General features: G+C 42.6%; 2 protein-coding genes across 5 annotated transcripts in view; both read right to left on the bottom strand.

Moving 5' to 3' along the window:
- The window catches only part of LOC310769552 (uncharacterized protein), a 135381-nt gene extending 110390 nt beyond the window's left edge, over window positions 1–24991 (bottom strand). Inside the window, exon 1 of the mRNA XM_083629034.1 lies at window positions 24328–24991. Within this exon, the coding sequence (XP_083485160.1) occupies window positions 24328–24360 (33 nt within the window). The 5' untranslated portion in view covers window positions 24361–24991. The remainder of the gene's footprint in view (window positions 1–24327) is intronic.
- The window catches only part of MORN1 (MORN repeat containing 1), a 128487-nt gene continuing 104624 nt past the window's right edge, over window positions 3216–27078 (bottom strand). The window contains exons 14-15 of one of the 4 annotated variants that reach the window (XM_083628731.1): window positions 24985–25182; window positions 3216–3347 (exon numbers count right to left, since the gene is read on the bottom strand). In XM_083628731.1, coding sequence (XP_083484857.1) covers window positions 25034–25182 — 149 coding nt within the window. In that variant the 3' untranslated portion in view covers window positions 3216–3347; window positions 24985–25033. Of the gene's footprint in view, window positions 3348–20236; window positions 22044–24984; window positions 25183–27078 lie in introns of those variants that run through there. The other 3 variants (XM_083628729.1, XM_083628730.1, XM_083628732.1) reach the window with 3 other exon arrangements.

The following is a 27078-nucleotide window of genomic DNA, read 5'->3' on the forward strand; positions in this document are numbered from 1 at the left end:
ACATGATGGAACACGTCTCTGCGCCTCCCCTCTCAGAGAATGAAAGGTTAAAGGATGTCAGCTAGTGATGGCAAGAGAGCTGCTTTTCCATGTCTGAGCTTATATAACGGTGGGACCAACTGGCGGAAGGAAAAAGCTAGGCCGGATGTGAAGGAGATATTTTCTCAACAACCTCCAAACGTTCTACACACACACACACACACACTGCTGCCAGTAGAAAGCAGAAAAAGAGGAAAAATAAATACCCAGCCAAGACAAGGTTGTATGAGGCGAAAGAACAGTGGCAATTGGGTTTTTTTTTCTTTTTTCTTTTGCTACCGCTGAGTTTCATTTTTAAAGATGTACCCACATGCAAGAAATCCATTAATATCCATGGCAACTCAAGGAATGTAGAGGAGGCTTTCAGGGTTTAGATTGGTAAGAAGAGGAACGAAGAAGCTTTCCAAGGAGAAGAAAACCAGTACACTGTGTTTGGAACACATTAATACTTGATACTGCATTTAGTCACGGAAAACTCTACCATTGCATACACTCCACTTGTCTGGGTTTATCCCCGGTTTTCTGATATCTGTCACTGGGAAATCTTGCTTTGTCCCTACTGTGCCTTCTGGGGACAATTTTATTTTTAAATCAGGAAGAAGTGTATAAACTTAAAAATCAAGCAATGTTCCTTTTAGTTTACAAATAGGAGTCAAAATGTTGATGGTCAGCCACCAATTATAGTCCCTAAACAGACTCCCTCCCCCTCCCATGTATCTAAGAAAATAAATACTGGCTTAAGTCAAAATGGTTGTTTTGTGAATTGTTTTGGAGGAATCCAGTTACTTAAGCAACAGGAGACTCCCCCCCCTTTTTAAAATCAACTACAAAGCACAGATTATTTGCTACTTTATGCTTAAACCTTGTTTTAAGAATCCTGCAGTCAAAAGCTAATGCACTTAAAATGCTGTTTGGTAGCAATAATAAAATCACTGATAATGAAATAAAAGGGAGAGAAGACTTTTCTCTCTACTTCAGGCTGGGGATGATGAGTTACAGGAGCACATGGGCTGTCCCAGGGTGTATGCGTGGGACAGCTGAAGGAGGTGTTGGAAACACATGGGAGCTCAGGATTGGTGGCTGAATACGACAGCAGGAGATGGGTTCCTTGGCCACAGGCAATACCCTTTTGTGCAAGCGAATGAGTGTTTGGGAGAATGGCATGAGGTTTTTATTGGGGTTTGTGGAGTCCTAGATTAGATTTTGATTTTAGCCTGGTAGTGTTGGGCTGCGCTGTAGTGTGATTCTCTTGTGCATAGGTACCATTGGGATTGTTTGGATCGGTAATCGTTGAGAGAGTGAATATTTTATTTTCTATTTTCTATTTTCTATTTTCATTTTATTTTTGGTGGTTTATTTACTGCTTCAAATTTAAAACGTTTAAGTGTGAAAATGAATAAAAATTTTATTTTTAAAAAAGGTAATTGCTGAGAGTGAAAGGGCGTGCAGGAAGATGTGCACAGGTGTAGGTTGATTTAAGCATGGGTGTGTTAGCAGAGGTGAAATTGTATGGATCTTCTAAAAGTAGAATCCTATTTTATAGATTTTGAAAATGTATGTATTGCATTAGTTATGAATTTTATTTTCAATGCTGTGTTGTGTCCAGCTAATCCTACCCACAGTAGGCTCACTGAAACCCATGGGCCTATAAGGTAGTCATGTCCACTAACTTCAACTGGTCTACTCTGAGTAGGACTAGCATTGGATACAACCTACTTCAATTAAATTTTTTATTATTTTACTTTTAAATTTATTTGCAATCATTTCTGATGAACAGTGGTATAGAAATATTTGAAATAAGCAAATTAGTAAGATTAGGGAATCTGAATATCTACCAAGCCTTAAAACAAGGGTTCAGCTGCAGCCATGGTTCCATCTATCCACCTATCATATTTTTTTTTGGTACTTAACTGGCCCAGAAGGGGAAGGACTAGAACAAAGGCAAAAAGAATTACAACCATTGCTCCGCCTACTTTTGCCTCTAGTCATGCTGGCCACTCACACATGGCTCCAAGGAAGTTGCCTAGAGTGGCTCCTCCCACCCCAATTCTGTTGCTTACTCTCTAGGCCCTTGGATGTCTGCCCTAAAGCCTGCTGCTGCACTGCTTGCACGTCGCCTGGTTTGTAGGACCTGCTGGTCAATCTTGCTGAGCCTTGCCATTCCCCCACATGAACTGAGCAGGCTCCCTAGAAGCAATGGCACATGGCAGGGAAGAATCAGTAGCTCAATGGTAGAGCACCTAAATTGCATGCAGAAGATGTCCCAGGTTAAATTCCCGGCATCTCCAGTTAAAAGGCAGCAGATGATGGGAAAACCTTTCTCTGGTGGATATCATACAAGAGCTGCTGACGGTTTTGAGTATACAGCAAAATCATATACACTAGGATACCCCCTACAAACCTGACCACTTGTGGAGATGTCCAACATTTGTTTTATGTGTCCTTCCATAAAATCAGAACTGTGGCTGGCAATGGCACATGGCAAGGCTTTATTGGTAGTAGCACCTAGGCTGTAATCTTATCTGTTTTACCGTCGTACCTACGGGACCGCCTCTCCTGGTATGCCCCACAGAGGAACTTACGGTCTTCAAATAAAAACATCTTGAAGGTCCCAGGCCACAGAGAGGTTAGGTTGGCCTCAACTAGAGCCAGAGCTTTTTCGGCTGCGGCTCCAACCTGGTGGAACGCTCTGTCGCAAGAGACAAGGGCCCTGCAGGACTTGACATCTTTCCGCAGGGCCTGCAAGACAGAGCTGTTCCACCAGGCCTTTGGTCAGGGCGCAGCCTGACTCCCTCCTTTGGCAATCTTTACAAAACTTTAGTTTATGGTTGCCATCAATTTTTATTTTAATTAATTTTTATAATGTTTTTATAATGTTGCACTGTTTTAGTGTTGTTAGCCGCCCTGAGCCCGGCTTCGGCTGGGGAGGGCGGGATATAAAAAATTTATTATTATTATTATTATTATTATTATTATTATTATTATTATTAAATGTACCCACCTCCTAGCACATATAACTGCCCAAATTTGAAGTATCTGATTTAATATTGCAGTTGGTATGTATGAACTAGGTCTATTTGGATTCTGACCTGGGATTAATAATGCCCTTGTCACATTTCAAGATTTTGGCTGACCTACACTTATTTAGATTATTAAGTAAAGTAATGGTTCAGACACCGAATCTTCAAATATTTTATAATATTGAGGAGGAAATCCATCTGAGCTTGGTGATTTGTTAATTCTAGTTTTCTTGGCAGTCTGTTTAACCTCATCTGAAGAAACGGGATTCTAGAAACTGAAAATCATTACTAGAAAATTTAAGAATAGAAAGTGATAGAGAAAAAAATAAGATTGATTAGCATTAAATCCAGTGTTAGTTCTACTCAGACTAGACACATTTAAATTAGTGGTCACTGGCTAACTTAGATCCATTAATTCTAATGGGTCTACCCTTGAGCAAACCTTGGTTGAATACAATCCTCAATTTTTTTATCACAGTGAAGTGATAAATTCAAATTCCAGTAATAAAATGAAACTACTTAACTTTCTGGGGTATTTTAAATTTTACCACCATATTTCATAAATTGAATTAATCTTTCCTGTTGCAAGCCAGATACTCTTGCTAAGCGTTTTCCCGGTTTATTGCCTTTTTAAAACTGTAAGTAGATTTTTCTACTTAAAAATTACAACAAAAGCTATTTCACACATTCTTCTAATGTATAATTACTTCCGAAGTCCCATTAATTGCCCCTGTAATCCTGAATTCATTGTTGCTATGTGTACTGCTTTCTTATTTATTTATGAAATTAATTGTTTTTCAAGCACAACCCTCAGTTGTTTTAAAATTTAAGGTGTCCTTTTAGAACAACTCTGATAACTGCTTTATTTACATCCCATATATTTGAACAGTTTACATCAGGGGTGACATTCATTTGAGGAAAAAAATTGTAGAGAATTCTACAATAATTGCTTTATGCATCCGCTGTTTAAGTAGTATTTTCTGAGAAAACGTCAGTGAGATTGGGATGTGACCAAAAAAGTCATTAGGTAAATTTCATTCTTTGAAATCTTTAAAACTAAAATGGGTGGAATAACAACAACAAAAATAACACATTATCCTTGTAAGAGTTACTTGGTCAATAATAAAAAGTCAAAGTTTAACATTAGCATTAAAGAATATTCATGCAACAATTAGATGGTTGTAGAAATTCTTTCCTAACTTTTATACTGGATTCCATTAAAGTAAATCCACTCCACTTCAACGTGGGGAGGAGTTGAGGTGGACCTCATGGCCATCCACTCTCCTCCAGGGGAGGGGACGAAGACCCGCGTTGCCTGGGGGATGCCGGCCGCATCAGCGACCAGCCAGCCAATCCGCTGGCTGGTGGGGGTGTGGCCGGGAACATTTAAGCTGAGGTGCGAGCCAGGGGCTTCCTCTTGGCTCGCTTCCTCAGTCTCCTGCCCTCCCTCCCTATTTTGCTGGTTTTATTCACTGGCCTTGCTATGGACCTTGGTTGGTCGCTGTTGAGGGGCCTGGTAGGAATTTTTCCACTTGGCAAATTGGCACAGGCCATTTGGTTTTCGCCTACCTCGTAGCAATCATCACAACTTTGTTAGGGTGGTGGTTAGGCATTGTATGACCTTATGAGGGGGGAGGGGAGGTGTGGCCATCACCTGCCCCTCCAAGCTTAAGGGTATTCTGTTAAAGGAATCCGGGGGTGTGGATCTTGTCTGAAGCCCGGGGCGGGGCTAGGGCCATGACGCAACCCTGATAGGAACACCCGGGGGAGCTTGAATTGGTATGCATCGACAGGGCTCCCCCTACTGATGATTTACCCTTACCAGACTCCGTGCACAACGGGCAGGAGTCAGATATAGTCGGGTCCATTCAGTGACTAAGCCAATACCGCTCACATTCTGTAATCAATCAATAAAGTTGTGGCCAAATTTTGCCCAATAACATTAACTCAATATCTGTGTCCTTGTGTGTGTTATTCTTCAACGAGGGGGTGGTTTCGGGGTCTCGACACACAATCATTTTTCCTTAAGAAAGTTCTTCAAGTTTCTTGATAAAGGGATGTTAAACTACAGTGGTACCTCGGGTTAAGTACTTAATTCGTTCCGGAGGTCCGTTCTTAACCTGAAACTGTTCTTAACCTGAAGCACCACTTTAGCTAATGGAGCCTCCTGCTGCCGCCGCGCCGCCAAAGCACAATTTCTCTTCTCATCCTGAAGCAAAGTTCTTAACCTGAAGCACTATTTCTGGGTTAGTGGAGTCTATAACCTGAAGCATATGTAACCTGAAGCGTATGTAACCTGAGGTACCACTGTACTTCTTGATCAGAATTTGGGGCACATAAATCACCCAACGTCATATCCTGCCTTGCCTTGCTATTTTTACAATAATATACCATTCCTCATGATTTCATATTTCCTCTTGGACAACCAAGTATTTATTTTGTAAGATAATAGCAATACCACTTTTTCTTCTTCAGTGATACCAGATAATTGCCTACCTTCCTAATAAAGTCCAAACCCTATTCTTGTTTAATAAAGGCATTTAACTGGAAGGGGCTACTCCAGTGATAACAAATTCTCCCATCTTAATGTTACACATCCTTAGGGTTCTTCCCAGGCTACACCCTTCACCAGTTTGGTTTCTTGAACCCTCCTCAAGTGCTTTTCCTTGGCTGGAATTTGCCCTTGAGCTGTGTTAGTATCTCTCATTTGCCTCCCTCCCTCCCTCCCTCCCTCTCTCTCTCTCTCTCTCTCTCTCTCTCTGTGTGTGTGGTTGAAATGTAGCCTACTGTGGAATGGTAAGAGTCACATAAATTTTTCCATCCATTTTTTTTTTTTTTGCCTCTGGCTCTACCCACTACTAGTATACAAACCCTGGAAGGTTGCCTACAAGGGAATGTGGCTCTTGGGGCTAAAAAAAAAAAAAGTTTCCCAAACCCTGATGTAGTGCTTTGCTGTAGGGTTCAATGCATTTCACATTCATGAACTCTGTAATCCTTGTAACAGCCGTGTCAGGCAGTTGGGGGTATTTTTATTCCTAGCTCAGGATCTTATCCACTCTGCAGCATTAGCTCTCTCTACTACTGTACTAACTCTTGTTCACAGAATGGAAACTTCTTGACCTCCCTGCCACCAATCCACCACTGTAATGTGAAACAGCACCTCTGGATTATGCAGAAATGGGTTGATGCAGATAGAATCTTACACACTCTAAGTAACAGATGTGCTCCTCTAGCCTAAGTTATCTCCAATCCTACGCAGTGCGTTTTAAAATGCTTGGCAGTCGCTCAAAAATCCCCCAATTGTTGGAGAAATACATGCACTACCCCCCAAAATAAAAATATGAGACAAGAAATGGCAAATGACTTTTCTCAAGTGAGAAATACTGCTTTTCCATTTCAATGTGACTAGCAAATAACATTGCTGCAATCACATGTCTCCTCCCAACAGATACTTCTTGAATGCAAAAAACCTACTGTGAAGGAAAAAAAGAATAAGAAAGAACTGCATAGGTATTTGGTTTTAAGCCACTTGATACCTGCCCTCTCAGGGTAAAAAAACCAAACCCCACTCAACTTTAAAACAGGGTTTGCAAAGATCAGGCCCAGTGGCCAAATGCAGCCCTCCAACCCTCTCTATCCGGCCCTCAACCCTCTCCCCTGGCTAAATTCCTTTCCTCCAGGCACACCCTACACCAGACCTACTCTATGCCCTCCTTGAGTCTGTTACTGGCCAGAATGTCTCCTTGAACTGTGACAATGCCTCTTGCTTTGTTGGATGGAGAAGTGTGAGAAACATCTGACTTTGCCTACTGTTGAAAGGTTAAGTCTTACATCTATTGCTCCACTCATATTTTGCATGTGGCCCCACCCACCATTGACACGTGGCCCTTGAGAGGTTGCCCATAAGGAAATAAGGCCCAAAGCCTGCAGGCATTCCCCCCCCCCCCCGCTTTAAAGCATTTGTCCCACATCCTTTCCCCTCCTCTCCTCCACTGGGGCTGCAGTGCAAGGTGGGTGGGAAAGTTAACTCTTTCCCTGACAGGCATTTTCTGGATGAAAACTGCCCACTTCTGCAGCTGCTATTTGACCTGGAAGCTGTTAACAACTCAGCTTTCTTGCAGTAAGGTGGAAACACTGAGTGCTGGTTCTGCAAGCATCGGAAAAAGATCAGGGCCAAAAAAATTCATCTCTGCCTGCATCCAAATAAAATATTGTTCTCCTATAAGACAATCTTATAGTGAGTGGCTTAGCTTGTCTGAGTCATCTACAGCTTGTTGCTCTGCTAAAACCATTACCCAATGTAGCCTGTCTCTTCCCCAGCTGCAGTACGTTGCATATGTTGGTGTTGAAGTTCCTGCCTTGTGGCAAAGTGTTAAGTGTCAATGATCTTTCTAACTAGGATTGCAAGCAATGGTCCAAACCCATGAATGCTACAAGCATAATGCAAAGTGACTCGCCAAATGGGCTTGATTTGAGTGCAACTGGGATCCATGTAGACAGCTGGACTCCATAGTTTTGTGCCTAAATTTCAGTGATTCCCCGCCCCCCCAACTGAAGATGAAAAGGACCTCTTGTATGCAAAGCAGGTGCTCTACCACTGAGCTATAGCCCTTCATTAGTTGCTACTGGGCTTGACACTTTATAGATCTGTGCATGCTCAAAAAGGACAAGCATGGTACTAGGTCAGTACAGTACAGTATTGTGTTTTAATTTGTTGGATGTCAGCCAGAGTGTCTGGGAGAACCTAATCAGATGGGTGGTAAGCAAGCAAGCAAGCAAACAAACAAACAAACATTACACCAACATCCTGTCAAAATATATCTATTGCAGCACTTCCAATGGTACCTCCAAGAAAGTGATGCTGCAGGTACTAGAACTGTCCAAAAACAATTTTCCTGCTTGAAGCAGAGGACAAGATGGCTGCTTAATCTCCACACACACACCATGCAGAGAAGCCAACTGAACTGGCAGCTAAATCTTATTTCAACGCTGGTGAAGTGACCGTGTCCACCAACGTACCTGAGGGCAACTTAGGAGATGCATGGCAGGCCAATCCTTCAGCACCATCTGCCACCTAAGGCAGCTCCCTTACTCCTGGATTTAGCTGACGAACTATCAGAGTAACATCTATTTTTAATTAAAGGCCCTTTGCTTGTTTTTGGTTCAGAATTTCAGAACAGGAGGCGGGAATAGATGTGCCATTGGCTTGATCCAGCATGCTCTTCATACATTCTTATGTTCTAACACATGGGTAGGCAAACTAAGGCCCGGGGGCCAGATCCAGCCCAATCGCCTTCTAAATCCGGCCCACGGATGGTCCAGGAATCAGTGTGTTTTTACATTAGAATGTGTGCTTTTATTTAAAATGCATCTCTGGGTTATTTGTGGAGCATAGGAATTCGTCTCCCCCCATACAAAAAATATAGTCTGGGCCCCACAAGGTCTAAGGGACAGTGGACCGGCCCCCTGCTGAAAAAGTTTGCTGACCCCTGTTCTAATGGAATGTGACAGAAGGCCCTTCACCTTTCAGCACTGGCCTGAGTACACAGAGTAGAGTACCAACAGAGGTAATGATAGGCTATACTGCTTCAGGCTACAGTTGAGGGATTACAGTTGTATATTTCCCTGTTGTTGTTGTTTTTTTTTTAAAAAAAAAACCTGCAGACAATCACACTAGTAAAGGCCTGGGATAGCAATTTTCTCCCTGTTTTGCTGGTTTTTCTTTGTGGGAGCCATTTAAGCAATGTGGAGAACCCTTCAGAACTGGAACCCTTCAACTGCATCTGGAAATGGTGTGATCTGTTCCCCCACCTCATTCTCTTGCATGGGTAGACATGCCTCCAGTGGTGGAGGGGAGACCAGGATGCTAGACTCTTGTCTCCTCTTCTTGAAAAAAGCAGAGAGGGAGCAATGCCAAATCTAAAGTTCCTTCGGCTGTTTTCTTGGCTGACGCTGAACTGCAGGAATTCCCCCGCCATCAGAAATGTTCTGGGTTGGTTTTCTATTTTTTTCTTTTGCTAAGGAAACAGTGCTGATCACTCTCAGCTCCAGATGTTTAGCTATGTGGTGCTGGAAGCAACTTGTGGGGAACGGGGAAGGGAGGGCTTTGGAGGTGGCTTCATCTGCCTCAGGCTGAACCTTGCAGCCTCTCGGAGCTGGAAGCCTGCCATCTTCTCAGAAGCTCACCCACAACCACACACACCTCCCCTTCGTCTCTAGTCCCACAGGGCTGCCAATGACAGATTCCCAATGTTAACCCATTCAAATCACTTGCGCTCAGTGTGTTCAAGGTGCTGTTGTGGAATACTATAAGCCCAGCTATGTAGAGGAAGCACATGGGAACAGGAGAGGTCTGGTCTGGAGCAGAAGTCAGTAAGCAGAACACAGTGGGTTGTGCCAGGTTTCCATGGTGACAAGGCTAAATAGTGAGGTCTTTAGAGCAGGTAAAATGTTCTCATGGACTGACTGAGGGGGAATTCTGACTCCAAGAAGTAAGGTCCTTTGAGAAGGGCCTTAGCTCAGCAGTAGAGCATCTCCTTTGGCTGCCGAAGGTCCCACACTCAATACCTGGCATCTTCAGGTTAGAGGGCTAAGAAAAGAATGCCAAGCACCTTAGAGAGCCACTGCCAGGCAGTATAGTCCATTTAGTCCAGTGTCTTGTTCTCATAGTGGCCAACCAGATGCCTATAGAAAGCCTGCAATTCTCCTCATTTGTGAATCCCAGCAAGTGGTATTCAGAGGCATACTGCTGCCAACCATGGAGACAGAACATAGACATCACTAGATGTTAGCCTGCTAGATGCTAGGCTTGATGCTTTACTGGGAAACTGCATTGATCAGTCTCTATAAAAGTCAACTTGGCACTGTAACTGGAAACAATCTTGTTCTCCATGAATTTCTCCAACATCTAGTTAAAAACAAGAACCTAAGAAGAGGGCTGCTGGATGAGGTCAGTGCTCTATCTATCTAGCCCAACATCCTTTTCTCATAGTGGCCATCTGGATGCCTGTATAAAACTCGCAAGCAGGACACAGGAGCAAGACCCTTCTCTCCAACCATGTTTTCCCAGCAACTGGTATTCAGAAGCAATGCTGCCTCTGACAGTGGAGGCAGAGCATAACCATCATGGCTAGCAGCTATTGATAGCCTTATCCTTCATGAATTTGTCCAATTCTCTTATAAGAACATCGTTATAAGAGCATCATTACTAAAGCTTAGACCAGCAAATAGAGAATACTCTGCAGGATCAAGTAAGCACTGGCAAGACAACTGGTAGGATGACTTCATAGGCTTTCCTCCCCCAGTCCCCATATTTTCTGCAACTAATCCTTGACTTTTCTTTCCTTCTTGCATCGCAATAAAAGTCACACCTTTGAGCTCTCTGGTAAAGATGTTGTTTCTGTTCCATCAGGTCTCTCTCTCTCTCTCTTTTTTGTCCAGTGCATTCATGGGAAGGGAGCCCTCCAACCATGGGAATGGATGTCAGAACCCCCCACCCCACCCCCTTCATCCTCTCCAAATTAAATTGCGCACATCAGAAGGTTGACTTTGGCAAGCTTCATTGGTGACTGCAAAATTCCATTGTTAAAAACGAGGCAAGTGCACACGAAGCCAGAATGAAAGGAGCAGTCTTTTCCCGCCTTGAAAAGCTTAGCACAGACAAAAGCTGGAGGGTAGACAAGGAAAGGAATGGCTTGTGAAATCAAATTTATGGCTCCTAGGAAACCACAGCTATGGGTTTTTTCCCCTCTCATATTTTTCAAAGTATTTGTTCCAAAGTGGAAATAGGTTCCAAAGCTTTTCTCAAGCCGTCATCTTCCGCAGGTGTTCTCCAGTGTGTGTGTGTGCATGCGTGCGTGTGTGCGTGCTAAAAATTAATAATGATGCTAATAATAATAATGAAAAAACCCCACCTCTCTGTATTAGCCATTCTTGGTGATCAGAGCCAGAACAGTTATCAACAAGTAAGAAGAAAGGAAATGCTTGTTGCCAGCATTTCCAAGAACACACCGGGAGAGGAAAACTATGACCCAATGGTGCAGTTGATGCTATTAGTTCAGAGCCAGAATAAAAGAGGGTCAGAAAAACTGCTGCTTTGCTCAGAGGCATGTTTTTCTCCTAACTTATTTCCATATTATTGCATTTAAACCCCACATTTCCTGCAGTGAATTCAAGAGGGCATACCTAGCTCTCCCACTCTCCATAATATCCCAACAACCATGTGCCAGCCCATCCTCAAACCTGCGGAATTGCAGTTGTCTTATCAGCCGGTCCTTGGGTTTGCAGCTACTATTGCTGAATGCCAGATCAGCTTTGAGTAAGACCTCTCTCATACACGATCTGATTATGGATGAGAAGCCTGAGTAAGACCTGGGTTGGTGAGTGGGGTAGAGTTGGTACTCAGGGCAGCACCAGGGCAGACTTGAGGGTCAGGTAGGGGGAGCTGCTATAGTCTATAGAGCTTTCATTTCTCTCTCCAGGCTCTCTGTCCAGCTGGGGTTGGGGGGAATCTAGTGTGTGTGTTCCTGGTGTTCCAGAGCTGACAGAGCTGGTCTTGGAGGTGGTATTTAATGTCTACATGAAACTGCCAAGTGGGGTCATCCGGAGCTTTGGAGTGCATTTTCAGCAATATGCTAATGACACACAGTTCTACTTCTCTTTTACATCTGCAGATGCTGCAGTGGATGTTCTGGACTGTTGTCTTGCCTTGGTAATGGACTAGATGAGAGTCAACAAACTAAAGCTCAATTCAGATAAGACAGACACGGTTAGTGGGTGGTTCCCTCGACTGGATCGATGGGAGGTTGCCTGCTCTTGATGGGGTTGCACTCCCTCTGAAGTAGCGGGTACATAGCTTGGGGATCCATTAGTTCTGGATCCACTGATGTCACTTGATGCTCAGGTGGCCTCAGTGGCACAGAGTGCCTTTTATCACCTTTGGCTGGTGGCCCAGCACCCCTCCCAAATCTGAACAGGGATAGCCTAACTTCTGTTGTCTATGCTCTGGTAACCTCTAGGTTTGATTGCTGCAACACGTTATATGTAGGGCTGCCTCTGAGGATGGTTTGGAAACTTCAGCTGGTACAGAATTCAGCAACCAGGTTGCTCACTGGGACAAGATGATTTGAGCATATGGACTTCCGGGGTTGGCGCCATCGGCAATGGCGGATTCCCTCTAACTTTGAGGGAGTTAGCTCCGCGGAAATCAGGTCTTGCTGCTACGGCGAAGCGGGGACCCTTTAAAAAACCACAGGCGGGTGAAGCCTGTGATCGTGGGACTTGGCGGGCACTTTCAGCGCCCCCCCAATTTGCAAAGGAACCCGGCTCCGGGCTCCGGAGCGAAACGGGGTGAGCGGCACGGTGCTGAGAGTCAATTGCTTCTTCCATGGAGTGAAGCCACACAGCTGTTGCCGGAGAGCGCTGACTTTTTTCCTGTGACAATTCGGCTATCAAAACAACTACCCGTGAGTAGGTTAAACTTAAAGATTTGAAAACAAGGGAAGAAAAAGCATTAATTTGGCACCGAAGCGGGAAGGCTTAAACAGGAAGTCCGCCTTCCGTTTCTTGTAAACAGATCAAAGCAAAGATCATCTAAGCTAAGACCTGGAAAATCGCTTTAAAAGGACTTAAATCCTAACATCAATACAAGAGATCTCCCTCCCTGAGCAGCAGGAGAGGGGAGGGGAAAGGGAGAAGTATTTCTGCCTGCAAAAAGAGAGGAAAGGAAACAAAGACCACCGCTTAATGCCTGGGAACGGGCTGTCAATGGACAATAAGATTGCCGTACTGTGAATCGTGCTGTTTATGGACAATGTAACTTTTTGACAGTTAACTCTGCAAGAGAGATACTTTGATTCTGACTGGTTTCTCCGGACTTTAAGGAAATGTAAATTAACTGAAATTGAAACTGTTGCTTATTTTGTTAAATGGGGGACTTGGAAAAGTTATTTTAATGCAACAAGTATTGACTGTTACTGTGTCCCCCTAGAGGAACTTTGAAATTGTTACAACTGGCCAGGGAATTTTCCACTTTAAACTGGCCAGGGGAATTTTCCACAGCAAAACAAACTCCGGCCGTGGGATCGACCTTGAGCCTCAGATAAAGTGTTATGGCAGACTCGCTTCAGGAAAAAACAACAAGATCTGGTAAAATTCGGCAGCAGCGAAGAGCATCAGCACCTGGCCCTTCTGCACCACCAGGGGCAGCATCTGTTCAAGTTGGGTCAAAAGGAATGGCATCTGAAGATGTTTTAGCTTTGGCATTAGGTAAAATCAATGAATCTTTGGAAAAATTAAGTAAACAAGTAGCTGAAGCAACAACTAAAATTGACCAAAATACTACAAGCATTAATAATTTGGGACAGAAGGTGAACTCTAACACAGAATCTATTGAGAAATTGCTGCAGGAATCTACTTTGACCCGAAAGACAGCTGAAGAAGCAAAGGAAAAAGCACTGGCCGTAGAGGAAAAGATACCACCGATATGCAGGCAACTTGAGGACCACAGGCCAATGTTGTCCATGATTGAACTGAAGGAAAGACAGACAAATTTAAGGATCAGGGCTGTACCTGAACTTGAGAAAGATAACCTAAGTGACTTTCTTATGCAGGAATTTGCAGACTTTTGGAACCTAGATTCAGATAAGCAAGATTTCAAGATAGTAAGTGCTTTCAGGCTTGGAAGAGGGGGGAGAAAGAACAGGGTGAGAGACTGTTTGATTACCCTCCGAACAAAAGAGGAGAGAGACAAAATATTGAGTCTGCATTTTCAGAAGACCTTGGAAATACATCAAGAGTGGAGATATTTAAAGACATCCCGAAATATCTTCTGGATCTTAGGTCTAACTATGGAGATCTGGTGACCTTGTTGAGAAGTAATAGAATTGTTTTCAGGTGGGAATTCCCCCAAGGCCAACCTTTACCTTCAAAGGAAGAAAGTTAAAAATAAGATCAGTGGATGATAAAGATTTTTGAAAGATTACGGAGAAGACCTGCAGAAAGAATCTGAAGAAGAGCCAAGAGCATTAAAACCAGGAATATTAGACATAGCATCACTATCTTTTGGATTGGATAACTCAGAGAAAGTGATACCACCGACAGAACAAGAACAATTACTGGGTGCAGTTGGAGGAAAAGTAAAGTAACCACGCCATGGCTCTGCAACTATTAAGTTGGAATATTAATGGTTTTAACTCCCCGGAGAAAAGGAAAAAAGTCTTTCATTTATTGAAAAAGGAACAATTGGACAAAAGGATCTAGAAACATGGTCAAATCTGAAGCTTTCCTTGCTAGGTCGAATTGCTGTTATAAAGATGAATGTATTGCCAAGAATGTTATTTTTGTTTCAATCATTGCAAATTTTGGACAAAATGGACTTTTTCAAGAAGTGGCAGAGAGACATTTCTAGATTTGTCTGGCAGGGCAAGAAGCCCAGAATAAAATTTAAAATACTAACCGATGTAAAGGAAAGAGGTGGATTTGCCCTGCCAGACCTTAAACTCTATTATGAATCAGCAGCATTTTGCTGGCTGAAAGAATGGCTGCTTCTTGAGAACACAGACATTTTGGATTTAGAAGGCTTTAATAACGTTTTTGGGTGGCATGCATATCTGTGGTATGACAAGGTTAAAGCACACAAAGCATTTAAAAACCATATTGTCAGGAAAGCATTGTTTAATGTCTGGATAAGATATAAAGATTTACTTGAAAACAAAACCCGAAGGTGGTTATCACCGATGGAAGTGAAGGCTCAGAAAAAGCTCAATATGGAGGCCAAATGGCCGAAATATTGGGAAATATTGGAACAAGAAGGAGACAAATTGAAATTGCAGAGTTTTGAGAAACTAAAAGATAAAGTGCGAGACTGGCTTCATTACTATCAAATAAGGGAGGCTTACAATCTGGACAAAAAAATTGGCTTCCAGGTGGAAAAATCAAAATTGGAAACAGAACTGTTAGACCCCAAAACTAAGATACTATCAAGAATGTATAACTTGCTGTTGAAATGGAATACTCAGGATGAAACGGTTAAATCTGCTATGATTAAATGGGCACAAGATGTTGGACATAACATTATGTTTGCTGACTGGGAACAGTTGTGGACCACAGGTATGAAATTTACGGCATGTAATGCCTTAAGAGAGAATATTATGAAAATGATATACAGGTGGTACATGACAGCAGTCAAGCTTGCAAAAATCTACCATTTGCCCGATAATAAATGTTGGAAATGTAAAGATAATGAAGGCACATTCTTTCACCTTTGGTGGACGTGCCCAAGGATTAAGGCTTTCTGGGAGATGATATATAATGAAATGAAAAAGGTATTTAAATATACCTTCTTGAAGAAACCAGAGGCCTTTCTCCTGGGCATGGTCGGCCAATTGGTGTTAAAGAAGGATAGAACATTTTTTATGTACGCTACAACAGCAGCAAGAATACTCATTGCAAAGTACTGGAAGACACAAGATCTACCCACCTTGGAAGAATGGCAGATGAAAGTGATAGACTATATGGAATTGGCGGAAATGACTGGCAGAATCCGAGACCAGGGAGAAGAGTCGGTGGAAGAAGATTGGAAGAAATTTAAAGATTATCTACAGAAACATTGTAAAATTAAGGAATGTTAAAATGATGTCGGAATGAAATGAAGCGGTTTTAGCAACAATGTTAAAAAGGAGTATGTAAAAATGGATTGTTAATAGATGAAAATATAAAGTTATAATATGTTAAGATAAAGAATTAAGATAAAAACAAAGAGGGAAAGGATTTGCTGAATTAACCATTCGAACTGGAATACAAAAAAGGGAGGTGTGAGGAGGTCAGGGAAACAAGTAAATGAAAGGCAAGACATGGAAAGATGGATTTATTTTTAATTGTTTTTATTTCCTCTCTATTTTGTATCTTTTGTTTTCTTTTTTCTATTTCTTTATTACTTTTGAAATTTCTTTTGAAATTTTAATAAATATCATTTTTTTAAAAAAAAGATGATTTGAGCATATGTTCCCATCTCAAAGACTGTGCATTTTCTATATCCTCTTGCCTGTCCTGCAGTGTCATGTATGAAAGAAGCAGCAAGCAGTTTTCACAAACTTCTGAGAGAGAGAGGGAGGGGTGGGGGAGAGAATGATTAAGGCCAATGTTTCTCAGCAAATAGTTTTGTTAAATTTCCTACAGATGTTGCTGCAGCTCGGATGTGATTTACAGAGAGACAAGTCTGAAACAGTCTTAGAGTGACACTGGGAGGTTAACATTCCAAAATCTCTGCTTGGGTACTGGAATGGATGCCAGGATTGCGGGTAGTAGACTTTTCTTTTCTTTTAATTGATTGATGCAATGCCGTTCTAATCCAAAATTCTGACTCTGGGGATTAAATTCACACTTGGACTTCACAGCCCCTTGTCCATCGTGCTGAGGTCTCAATTAGCTGATGATGATCTCCAGAACGCAACCACATCAGATTTCATTCGCTGGGCTAAGGCCAGTGCTCTGTAGCAACATCAGGCTCCCTTAGCTCACCCCCAAGACCAGGATATAAGTCCGGGAGTGAGGGATCTGAATGTTAATAAAGGCATGGGCTAGGGGTAAAGATGCAGCCAAATGGGGGCAGGAAGTGGGATTCAAAGTGATTCACCAAGGACTTGGCAAACCAAGGGGTTCAAGTCAGATTGCCATTTGCTCTGATTCAGTGGTAAAACATGGGTTTTCTTGAGGAAAGCACAGGGAAACACACACACACACATCATTCAGAAGCAGAGATTTAAAGCACAAACCTGTGCCTGGAAAGCACAGTGCAAAAGGAAGTCTGGATGAGCCCTTAGATGTGGTGGAAGATACTGTCCCATTGCCAGTATTGGAGATTCAACCGCTAGTCTGGTTGGTTTATGTAGATAGAATGGGGTCCTGCCCTTTCTGTCAGGCAGCAAAATGTCTTCATTTGGCCCCGTTACTCTATGAATGTAATATAGCACAAACAACAAACGGGGAACTTGTTCGCATATAGATATGTGGAATTAGAAGTCTTCCAGAGTAACAAGTAGATAAGTAGATGGTGTTCCTCTGTGAACAGCCACACACAGAAACAACCACTGAAATATCACCCAGCAAAGCATCATCCAACATCACTTGCTTTTGGTAAACATCCGTGTAACCTTTCCTTTCATGGCTTTGACTGGAGCACCTGTCTGACTAGAGTATCTCTCACTTACGGTCTTGGCCAACAAACAAGATGACTATTTATAGTGTTCATAATTTTTTTAAAAACCAAGCCATGTACCTTACCATGGCAACCACAGTGTCCATGCGCTACCTAAGAGACAAAAAGCTTTGCCTTGTAGGAACAAAACACACACAACACAAGTGATGTCAACTCCAGCTTTTGGAACAATTTGTTTTCTAGTTTCCAAGCACCCTGCATGCGCCCCCCCTCCACTTTTGCTCAATCATGGTACACTATTTATCTGTTCTCTCTGCAATAAACCTTTATTTCCCCCTTTTTAGTGTGTGTCTACAAGATCTTGAAAATGCAGCGGGGAAGCAGGCATACACTTGGGACACAAATCAACCCAGTCTGATGTACCATTTCTGACATCAATAGGGGTTTTGTTTTTTAAAAAAACACAGGACTTTTGAAAAAGAGGGTGGGAGCAAAAACAGCTCTGTTGAATGTGTGTTGGTAGCATTTTACATTCACTTTAGCATAACCAAAAGGAAATTATGGGCATCACTACAAATCACGATGAAGTTGGGGAGGGGGGGGCAAAGGTCCCCCAAGGCAACATGTGTATGCCAGATTTTGGGCAGAGCAGTATACCTGTGGAACACCTTCCCCCGGCTTACTAAAGCCCAATTTGGAGGATCTTCCAGAGCTTCCAGCTGGGTTTAGATGTTGCCTTTTGATGTTCAGTGCTTTGATAGTTTGTGTGCACTGGGTGTGGGGCCCAGCTTTAGGCTGGTGGGGTCAACTTTGTTTTTCCCCAATAGAACCCCAAAACCCACCAATGAAAGCCAGCTGCAAAATGGTGGCATGAGGGAAGGAGCCAGCTTCTGACTGCACCTCACATGCCATACACTGAAATGTGTACAAATCACACTCAAGTTGCAGCAGATTGGGGATTCTAAAAGCCAAATTTAGACAGAAGAAAAGGCATTTCACTCTTGCTATTGATAAACGAGTGGGCATTAGAAACATTTGCTAATTTCCAGCAGATTATACAGTGAATTGCTTTAACAATATAGGAAGCCATCATTTCCCTTCTGCCCTGCATTGATCACATGCAGCACTGTTTCCGTTTTGCTGCAGTTCACCTTCACCAGTCAAAAAATACGCTGTTTGTTTCACTGGCCACTGTACTAAAATATGTAACTTGCATAATTTATGTTATTAATCACATGAATTATGCAATTATATTGTCATTACGTTATTCCAGCCCATTCATTTAAGTGCGAACAAAACACTATGCTAGTGGGAACAAAATTCTTTTAGTTACACACTGTTTGCAGACTGAAAGCAGCAACAACAGCAGCAGCAAATTCTGATTGTATTCACTGCATTAATTTCCATTCCAGACATGGGACAAATAAGAGAATTTGGGCAATTTCTGCTCCCATTTCAATTTTTGTTCAAATTCTTTGACATCCCTACCTGTAGATACCAATTTACCTTCTGCTCAGACCTGGCTTGCAGGATTGGCTGCCCCTGATGAGCATACCCACCCACTAGTTTCTCCAGTTCCATTGGCTAATTAAACAATTTATGGCCTTTTAAACTGTGGTCAGGCTGGTGATGGTATTATTTTTGTTTGTTACTATGGTGTGTATTTTTGTGTTTTTATATTGTAAGACATACTGTGAATCTCAGATGAAGGGCAGTATAGATATTTTAAGAACAACCACAACAACGCTTGACAGGACCACATTAGTAGGGACCGTGTGTGTGCTGAAGTGAAGAATAGAAGGCTTGCATCAACTTGCCTCCACTTCTTTTGGAAAGTATGGAGGAAACTATGCCCTGCCCCTAGCAAGGATGTAGGGTGCAGGGAAAATGTAATTGCATTTTTAATGAAGGCTGCAATGCTTCAAAATATCAGACAGATCCCAGCTGTGTTGTACCAGTTAAATGCTGCCAACAGATCCACGTTCTAACCCCAGTGAGAAGAGAACTGCTGTTATCTCTCACAGCAGAGTCCTATTATTGCCATGGGTCTAACTATGCTGGAAAGGAGCAGTTCCCTGGGATCTGGGATGGATTAGTCTGGATAGCATCCAGGGTGATGCCAGACCTCATCATGGGCTGACAGAGCCCTCATTGTGCTGAGAATGCAGATTTAAGCCAAGATTTGCCATACTATTATTTTTTTGAGGGGAGAAATGGAGAGATAAAGGAGGGGATCTAATGAGAAATAAAAGTGAGAAGGATAATAATGTTAAGGAAGGCTGGGCATAGTAAGAGTAACATAAAGTAACTTGAAAACATTTTCATGAGTGTGTTTTCTTTCTTTGTGGTGTTTTTGATCTTCATTTTCTCTCTTTTATGCTACAAAAAACGATATTTTCCCATGCCTGGGTTAAACATCCCCTAAAAAGTTTTAGGACAAGTCTGTGTAGAATATTTGAACAAAATCTGTAGGCTAAAACCACTTCGTTTTCACCAGCCTTTGCCTAGAGCACTTTCTGTTCTACATGGTGATTGGCTGAATTTGAGTCAGAATTGATTTTCACATTAAATCAAAAAGTGCTCTTCCAGCACACCCTGAAATCCTGGTTATTTCACTTGACCTGTTCATGTCTAAAGCAGGGTTGTGTATGTTCCAGACAAATGCAAATTGCACTACTCTACCCCAATGCTATGATACCTTCCTGACTTGGATTCTGTACCTTATGCCACATTTTGGAGATTTGTTTGTGTGTGTTCACACATGCAAATGCATGCTCTGATGGAATTGTGAACTGTACAGCCATCTGTAAGCATAATCCTGAAAGCTTTTGGGGTTTTTTAAGCATTTGTTTGCTGGTCTTGAGTCCATCCTGTCTTGTGGCCTCTGAGTGTGGTCAAGCAAGGCCCAGAATGCATCTTTATCAGAGACAGCTGCTCAGCTGTGGGGGTGAGGGGTGGGGAGTCAGAAAGCTGATAGGAGCTGACAGAGGACAGGGGCAGTTATTCAGACCAAAGACTGGTGTAAACTATTGCTTACTTTATTTACTTTTAACATTTACTAATAATGTGTTTTTAACTTAATCGGTCTCCTCTTGAAGAACGTATTTTAACAGCCTTTGGCAAAAAAGCAACAGATCACTACTAAGTCCATCCTGTAGTAAACGCCAGTAACGTATGTCAGGTTTCCATCACACTTCTCAGATTTGGTCTTCTAAACAATCAGGAAAAAAGGAGCAAGGGGTCTGCAATGAAGAGCAGCTGTTCCTAGTCTCCAGAAAGTGTGCAGAGCATTCTGGGATATATGCGCTTGTGTGCGTGTGCATGCCTGTGAGAGAAAGCACTGTCATATTACAGACAGATAAAACCAGGAGTGCTAAACCTAGCTTCTGTCAACCTTCTAACCAGTGTCCTTCCCAAATTAATCTCCTCTTTGGATAATATATTGACTGCTTAGTCTTGCAGAATCTATTGCATACTTCTTGAAGGTTCTGTATGTACTGGAAAGTGCTAAGAGATGGCATTGCACATCATTTGGTCTGTCAGTCTCTCTCTGTGTAGTAAGAGAAACTAAGATACACACAGAGCGTCCGACCAACCACACAACCCTGCAATGCTATCTCTTAGTATTTTCCAGTACAATGTCGGATATATTATTTAACGTTAGATTAAAAAAGCAGATATTTAAAAGCAGAAGGTTGGCTATGCATCCCTAGTACATATGCCTGTTTCACTGATTAATCATCATCATAATCATCAGCATTTATTTATTAGATTTATACTCCAGATTCTGAATGCACCTAATGTTAATAAGCATCACATTAGTTTGTGTGTATTCATTGGAAACCCAGACTAGACATACTGATGGAGATGTGTGAATAAGCCTCTGAAAACATCAGCCCCAGGGAGGGGAGATCCAGACTTAAGAATGCAGCACATGGAGAACTCTTGATGACAATCACCCTCCCTGAGGCTGCTATTTTCCCCATTAGGAAAAACCTGTATGCTAAACGTTGACCCTTCCTACTCTCTTCCTCATCTTTCTCATGTGTGATCTATATTTGTATTTTGGACAGTCATTTGTCTTTTTTGCTATGCATTTGGACACATCTTAAAATACTGTAACCAAATTTTGGATGATGGTTCCTGAGATTAAGGATCAGGTCCTCCTCTATGTTTGGGTACAATTGGATGCCATTTGGAATTATAGTGGCAGGCTGAACCTTTCAAAACTGCACTTATTTTAACCACCCATTTAAAAACTGCACTAGTTTTTTTGTTTTTGTTTTGTTTCTTAGAATTCCTGAGCAAAGTTGGCTAGGAGGATGCTAGTATACTATATGAAGTCTTTTGAACTGGGATGTCAAAGGCTGTCCTGAAAAATGCCAAAACGAGGGTGCACAACAGACCGCTTCACACACTATGTAGGCAAAGCTTGGTACACTGAATAGGGAGTTAGACAATCACATGTCCCTGATGAGCAGCATCTTATATAGCATATTGAACACATTTTTGAAGGGACAATTCTTATGTAGGCAAAATGGCACCACAAATGGAGCATATCAGCTGGTTTAGGGCAACCCCCATGTTTGCAGAAAAATTCTTTTTAAAAGAAGTTTAAAAGGGGGCCAACCCACACAAAACAGTTCAGTGAGGACTGAACACAATCAGTTGTATGGAGAGCTGACTGCCTGTTGGAGGGGAGTGGGGAAACAGAGCACTGTGGAATGCAGAAGGGGAAATGGAATACACTTGATAGATGATACAGATGGCTAGAACCCTGGACAGGACCATTCCACACTGCAACACTGTGTTGCAAATCCCACATGTACCTATATAGAAAATTTATGTGTTTGTCTCATTTAAGTACACTATAATTTTTACTGTACTTAAAGGAATATGTAATTTGTGCCATGGACATTTGTGTATGTGGAAGAAAAATCCCGAGTTTTCTGTTTTGTGAGATGACCATGCCTCCAGTTACAATGAACAAATAAATGACCAGAATATCACAGATTATATGACCTTGCCTTGTCATAAGCAGTAAGTTTTGGCAGCTGCCTCTTCTCTGGACCTTTTGCCTGCCCCCAAATTCTTTTGCAGCACCACGTTGTCACCCAGCCTCTATTTTGTAGTTGTGTATTTGCTTTTTAACTATACTTTCTTCTCTGTAGGAGTAACTGGTGTTCATAAGGCATTGGGGCCACTAGGCACAATGGCTACGTTATTCCTCCACTGTCAGGGACAGTATGCCTCTGAATTCCACCTGGTAGGAATGACGAGTGGGGAGAGTTGGTGTTGTTGCACTCAGGTCCTGCTTGCGGGCTTCCGATTGGGGCATCTGGCAGGCCACTGTGAGAATAGGATGCTGGACTAGACGGGCCTTTGGCCTGATCCAACACAGCTCTTCTTATGTTAAATTAACAGGAGCCACACAATATTAGCTGCCAGGAAGATTTGAGTAAATCTGTATTGCTATCCATCAAGTTAATATATATCACCATTCATCTCTCTTAACTGCACTCCCTTCCTCACAAAACACTGGCAGCAGGGGGACAATGATAATGACAAACACAGATGTTATTGCTCACAACTTGTGGGCTGCCACAAGCACTTCGGGGTGGTGGAATAAACTCTTCCCTTGCCAAGTGTGGTTTGCTGTTTTACCAGTTATTCTTTTGTGTATGCTCATTGGTGTGGATTCATCGGGCTTCATTTCTGCATTCTTTAATCCTACAGAAGCCCTGTAAAATTGGCATGTCTTTCATTGCTAAAAATCGAAATCTCTCAAACACAAAAGGAAATATGTACTTAGAGGTTGTGGATTAGTAAAAGACTGTCTTCTTGGGGGCGAGGGGGGAGACAGTGGTACCTTCAAACATGATACAACACAAGAAGGGCCCAGACCAGAATGCACCATTAATTCAGCATTTCTTTTCTCACAGTGGCCAACCAAATGCATATGGGAAGCCCACAAGCAGGACCTGAGCATAACAGCAACGCCCCCTATTTGTGATTCCCATCAACTGGCATTCAGAGACTTCCTCCACTGGAGACAGAACATAGCCAACATGGCTAGTAGCCATTGGAAGCCTTATCCTCCATGAATTGGTCTAATCCTTTGCTAGAGTCATCCAAGGTGGTAGCCATCGTTACATTTTGTAGAAGCAAACTCCATAGTTTAACTATGCCCTGTGTGAAGTCTCCCCTGAAACTTCCAACATTCAGATTCATTGAATGGCCCCAAGTTTTAGTATTAATAAAGGAGGGGGAAAATCTCCCTACTCATTTTTTCCCCACACCATGCATAATCTTACACATCTCTATCACATCCCCCTTACTCACCATTTTTCTAAAAAGCCCCCAATGTTGTAACATTTCTTCATGGGCGACCTGCTCCAACCCTCTTGATCTTTTCAGTTTCCCTTTTCTGAACCTTTTCCAGCTGTAAGATATCCCTTTTTGAAGTGAAACAAGTAGAACCAGGGCTTTTTTCCCCAGTCGGAACTCAACGGAACTCAGTTCCAGCACCTCTCAGGTAGGTGCCACTCTAAGATAATGAGGGAGGCGCTCATGGTGAGTTTCAGCACCTCTTTTTTTCTAGAAAAATAGTACTGAGTAGAACTGTACACAGTTTTCCAAGTCATGCAGATCTGGAATACTGTTTACATTTGAGGCGCCTCACCTCAAAAAGGATACCCTGTCACTTTTTCACTGGAGATGCTTGGAAATTGAATCAGGGATATTTTTTGCATTTAAGGCAAACACTCTTACCACTAAGCCATGCCTCCTTTCATCATATGAGGCTGTCTTATTATGAGTCAGCCCATGGACCCAGTATAGCCCATTCCATCTGATAGCAACGCTCCAGGGTCCCTGGCAAGGGTCTTTCTCAACCCTACAATGCAAGAACCTTTTAAACATGGGTTAACACACACACTGAAGTGATACAGCCCCAAAGGATTTCACTGTTGCATGCAGCTCAACTCTCACTTGGCTATCTTTGCCATGACGCACTGTTGAGTCTTGAACTGCTCATCCAACACGGCAGAGCACGTTGCGTCTCCAACACCGGCTGCTGCCAGACACAAATATGTTCCAAACAGATCTACTCACCATTCCTCCTCCACCATAATTGCTCAGATACATTTCTGGCCTGTTCAGCTGGGGCTTTATTTTTTGAATAATTAAACCAGTTTCAGATCCTCTTTCGATGATGACAGGAGACACTTTTCAAGATTGTTGGCAGTTTTCTGCTTGCCATCTTGTAGTGGGCGATTATTATTATTTTTTAAAAGAAAAATGTACTGGGTGATCAAGAGTTCTTTTTTAAAGAGCAAAGCTATCTCGCTGCAAACATGCAATTAGGGCGCAAGTGCAGCAGTCATAAATGTAATCTGCGATGTATGTTTTTGGCTGTTGGTTGACCATCTGCTTTGCTGGGCTTTATGGTCCATGGTTATCTGACCAAACTGTTGCACACATGCATCAAGTTTTTTTGTTTTTGTTTTTCAAATGCACAGCTTACATAATGGTAAAAAGTAGCAACTGGCTTGCAAGAATAAGAATCACTGGCCTATAGTAACACAGTATTAATTAACTACAGTTCATCTGAAAGAATATCCAATAGAACCAGAAGTTTTCTGTTTCTTTGCTTCAAATTTCTCATTTTATAGCCAGTTTTATGGGGATCAAATTTTAACTATTGGTGTTGAGGGTGGGGATATTATATTAATAATCAATTGTCACAGCTCTTAAGGGGAAATAGTTCACCTGTGTCCAGCTGGGCATAGTCGTGGTCACATCTTTCAATTTCTTTTCTTCAATTGACAACATCTTTTTTTGTTTCCTTTTCAGAACCTGCACTTTTGCCTCTCTTTGGCATAACCCTCAAGAGCTTGAACGCAGGTGGGAGATGCTGGCCTAGGAATGGAGGTGAAGTCACTTCATGGACCATAATTACATACTCTCCTGAAATATATAAAGAAAAGCTGGGAATTAATGTGCAGGAATGGATTAACTGTTACACTATGTTTGCTGTAGAGTAGGACCCTGGAGTGCAATTACCTGGAAAACTACATAGAGACGATCATGCTTTTAAACTATGAATGAATTAGTCATCTCACACATGAGCAGCAAGTGTCACCTGTCTTGCTGTAGCCAATGACTATTGTAACAAGTTTCTATATCTGAACTTGCAAGCTATCATGCACAAGCTACCATACGCTCTAACTGGTTATTAAAAAGCAATACATTTTAATTTAAGAAATGTTACGTTGAGGATAGGACACACAACGCTTCTGCTGTCTTTGCAACAATCTGTTCATTTTCAAATGTACAGGCTGAGAAACAAGCACTCAGGAGGCAGAACTAGTCTCGAAGCAAAACCATAGCTCTCCTGACAACCTAACCTGTTTTCCAGGTTTTCAGGCAGTGCCTGAAAACTGCTTCCATTCAGCTCCCCTTTGCACATGCTCTGAGAGACAAGTTTAGATCCACTAACACTCTGCAGCAAAATTTGATTCAAGGTCTAGTTGAAAGGAGTGCTGCCTTCTTGGTTTAAATACGAAGGCTTACGAACAAAGGACCTTCAGGAAAGAAATTTGTTTGCCCCATTTATTGGCTGCAAAATGGCTGGAGAATTTCAAAGCGACAGGTATCATTACAATATAAAAGTGAATAAGGAATAAAAAGTGGTGGTGGTGGGGGGAATGTTTTGTTGCCCTAGAAACAGCTCAGTTCCTGTTACCGCTCCTTTGTGACCCATTAATCTTCTACATATTTTGGTGCCAGAATATGTAAGAAAGCTCCTACAAACCTGGAATTTCACAGCATGTGGAAAATCCTTTCAATTGGAAAGGGTTACCTCCCTGGCCGATAACTGACAGAGGCCACTGGTGTTGCCAGGTCTCCTGAGGGCTACGACTTGGGAGCCCTTCTTTAAAAAAGAGATCTCTAGCCTCCCCACTGCAGTCCTGTTGCCCAATTTCCAATATGCTTTCCAAAATATGTTTAACGCAGGTGGAGTCTGCAACAAACTGCCACAGCGTACTCCCATCCTTTAGCAGAAGTTGTTGCTGTTCAGTGTTCCAACCTGCCAATCTGGCCCTTCTCCTGGATACTTTAAGCTTGAAGGACAGGGGTGGGGATCATTAGGCACACGGGCCAAATGCGACACTCCAGGCCTCTCTATTTGGCCCTCAGAACTCTCCACTAGTCACATCACTTCTCCACGGACCACACCCCTCGCTGGCTGTGCATCACATCCTCAGTGGGTGTTTTCGCCTGGCTGCAATGTGTCCTTGAACTCTGATAATGCATCTTGCTTGTTCAGATGGAGGAGAGAGATGGGTGTGTGTGTATCAGTGTGTCTCGATAGTAGCCTACTGTAAGAGGAAAATTAAATTAGTTCCTCTACCCACTCCCAACTCTACACTTCTATGATTCTATGACACAGAGAAGTCTGGAGGGCAGCTTTTGGTTCTCAGGTCAGCTGTTCCTCATGCCTAGTCATGGACTGGCTGGATGCAGAGGAATGGTGGGAGGCACCAGCTGGGCAACTCCCAAGGGAAGACAGGTCAGAGGCAGTGGATTGTTGTTGGGATGACTGAGTGGTCAGAGGGAGAAGAGGGGGGAGATTGGGAGGAGGAGGTGTCAGAAGCTGAAGAGGCTTAGTGAGCAGCAGGAAGCTGTTGCAGACAGCTGCTTAGAAGCGGAGGTAGAAGCAGAGGCTGGAGAAGAGGGGGGCAGGCATGAGGCAGATATCAGACAGGGTGCTGAAGAAGCCAGGGTGTCCTCCCCTCCTGCTGCAACCAGCTTCCTCCCCCCCCAATGCCCTGGTCTCCCAGAACCCCAAGTGGTATGAAG

Source organism: Podarcis filfolensis (genome assembly GCF_964270895.1).
Source record: "Podarcis filfolensis genome assembly, chromosome: 8".
Lineage (NCBI taxonomy): Eukaryota > Metazoa > Chordata > Lepidosauria > Squamata > Lacertidae > Podarcis > Podarcis filfolensis.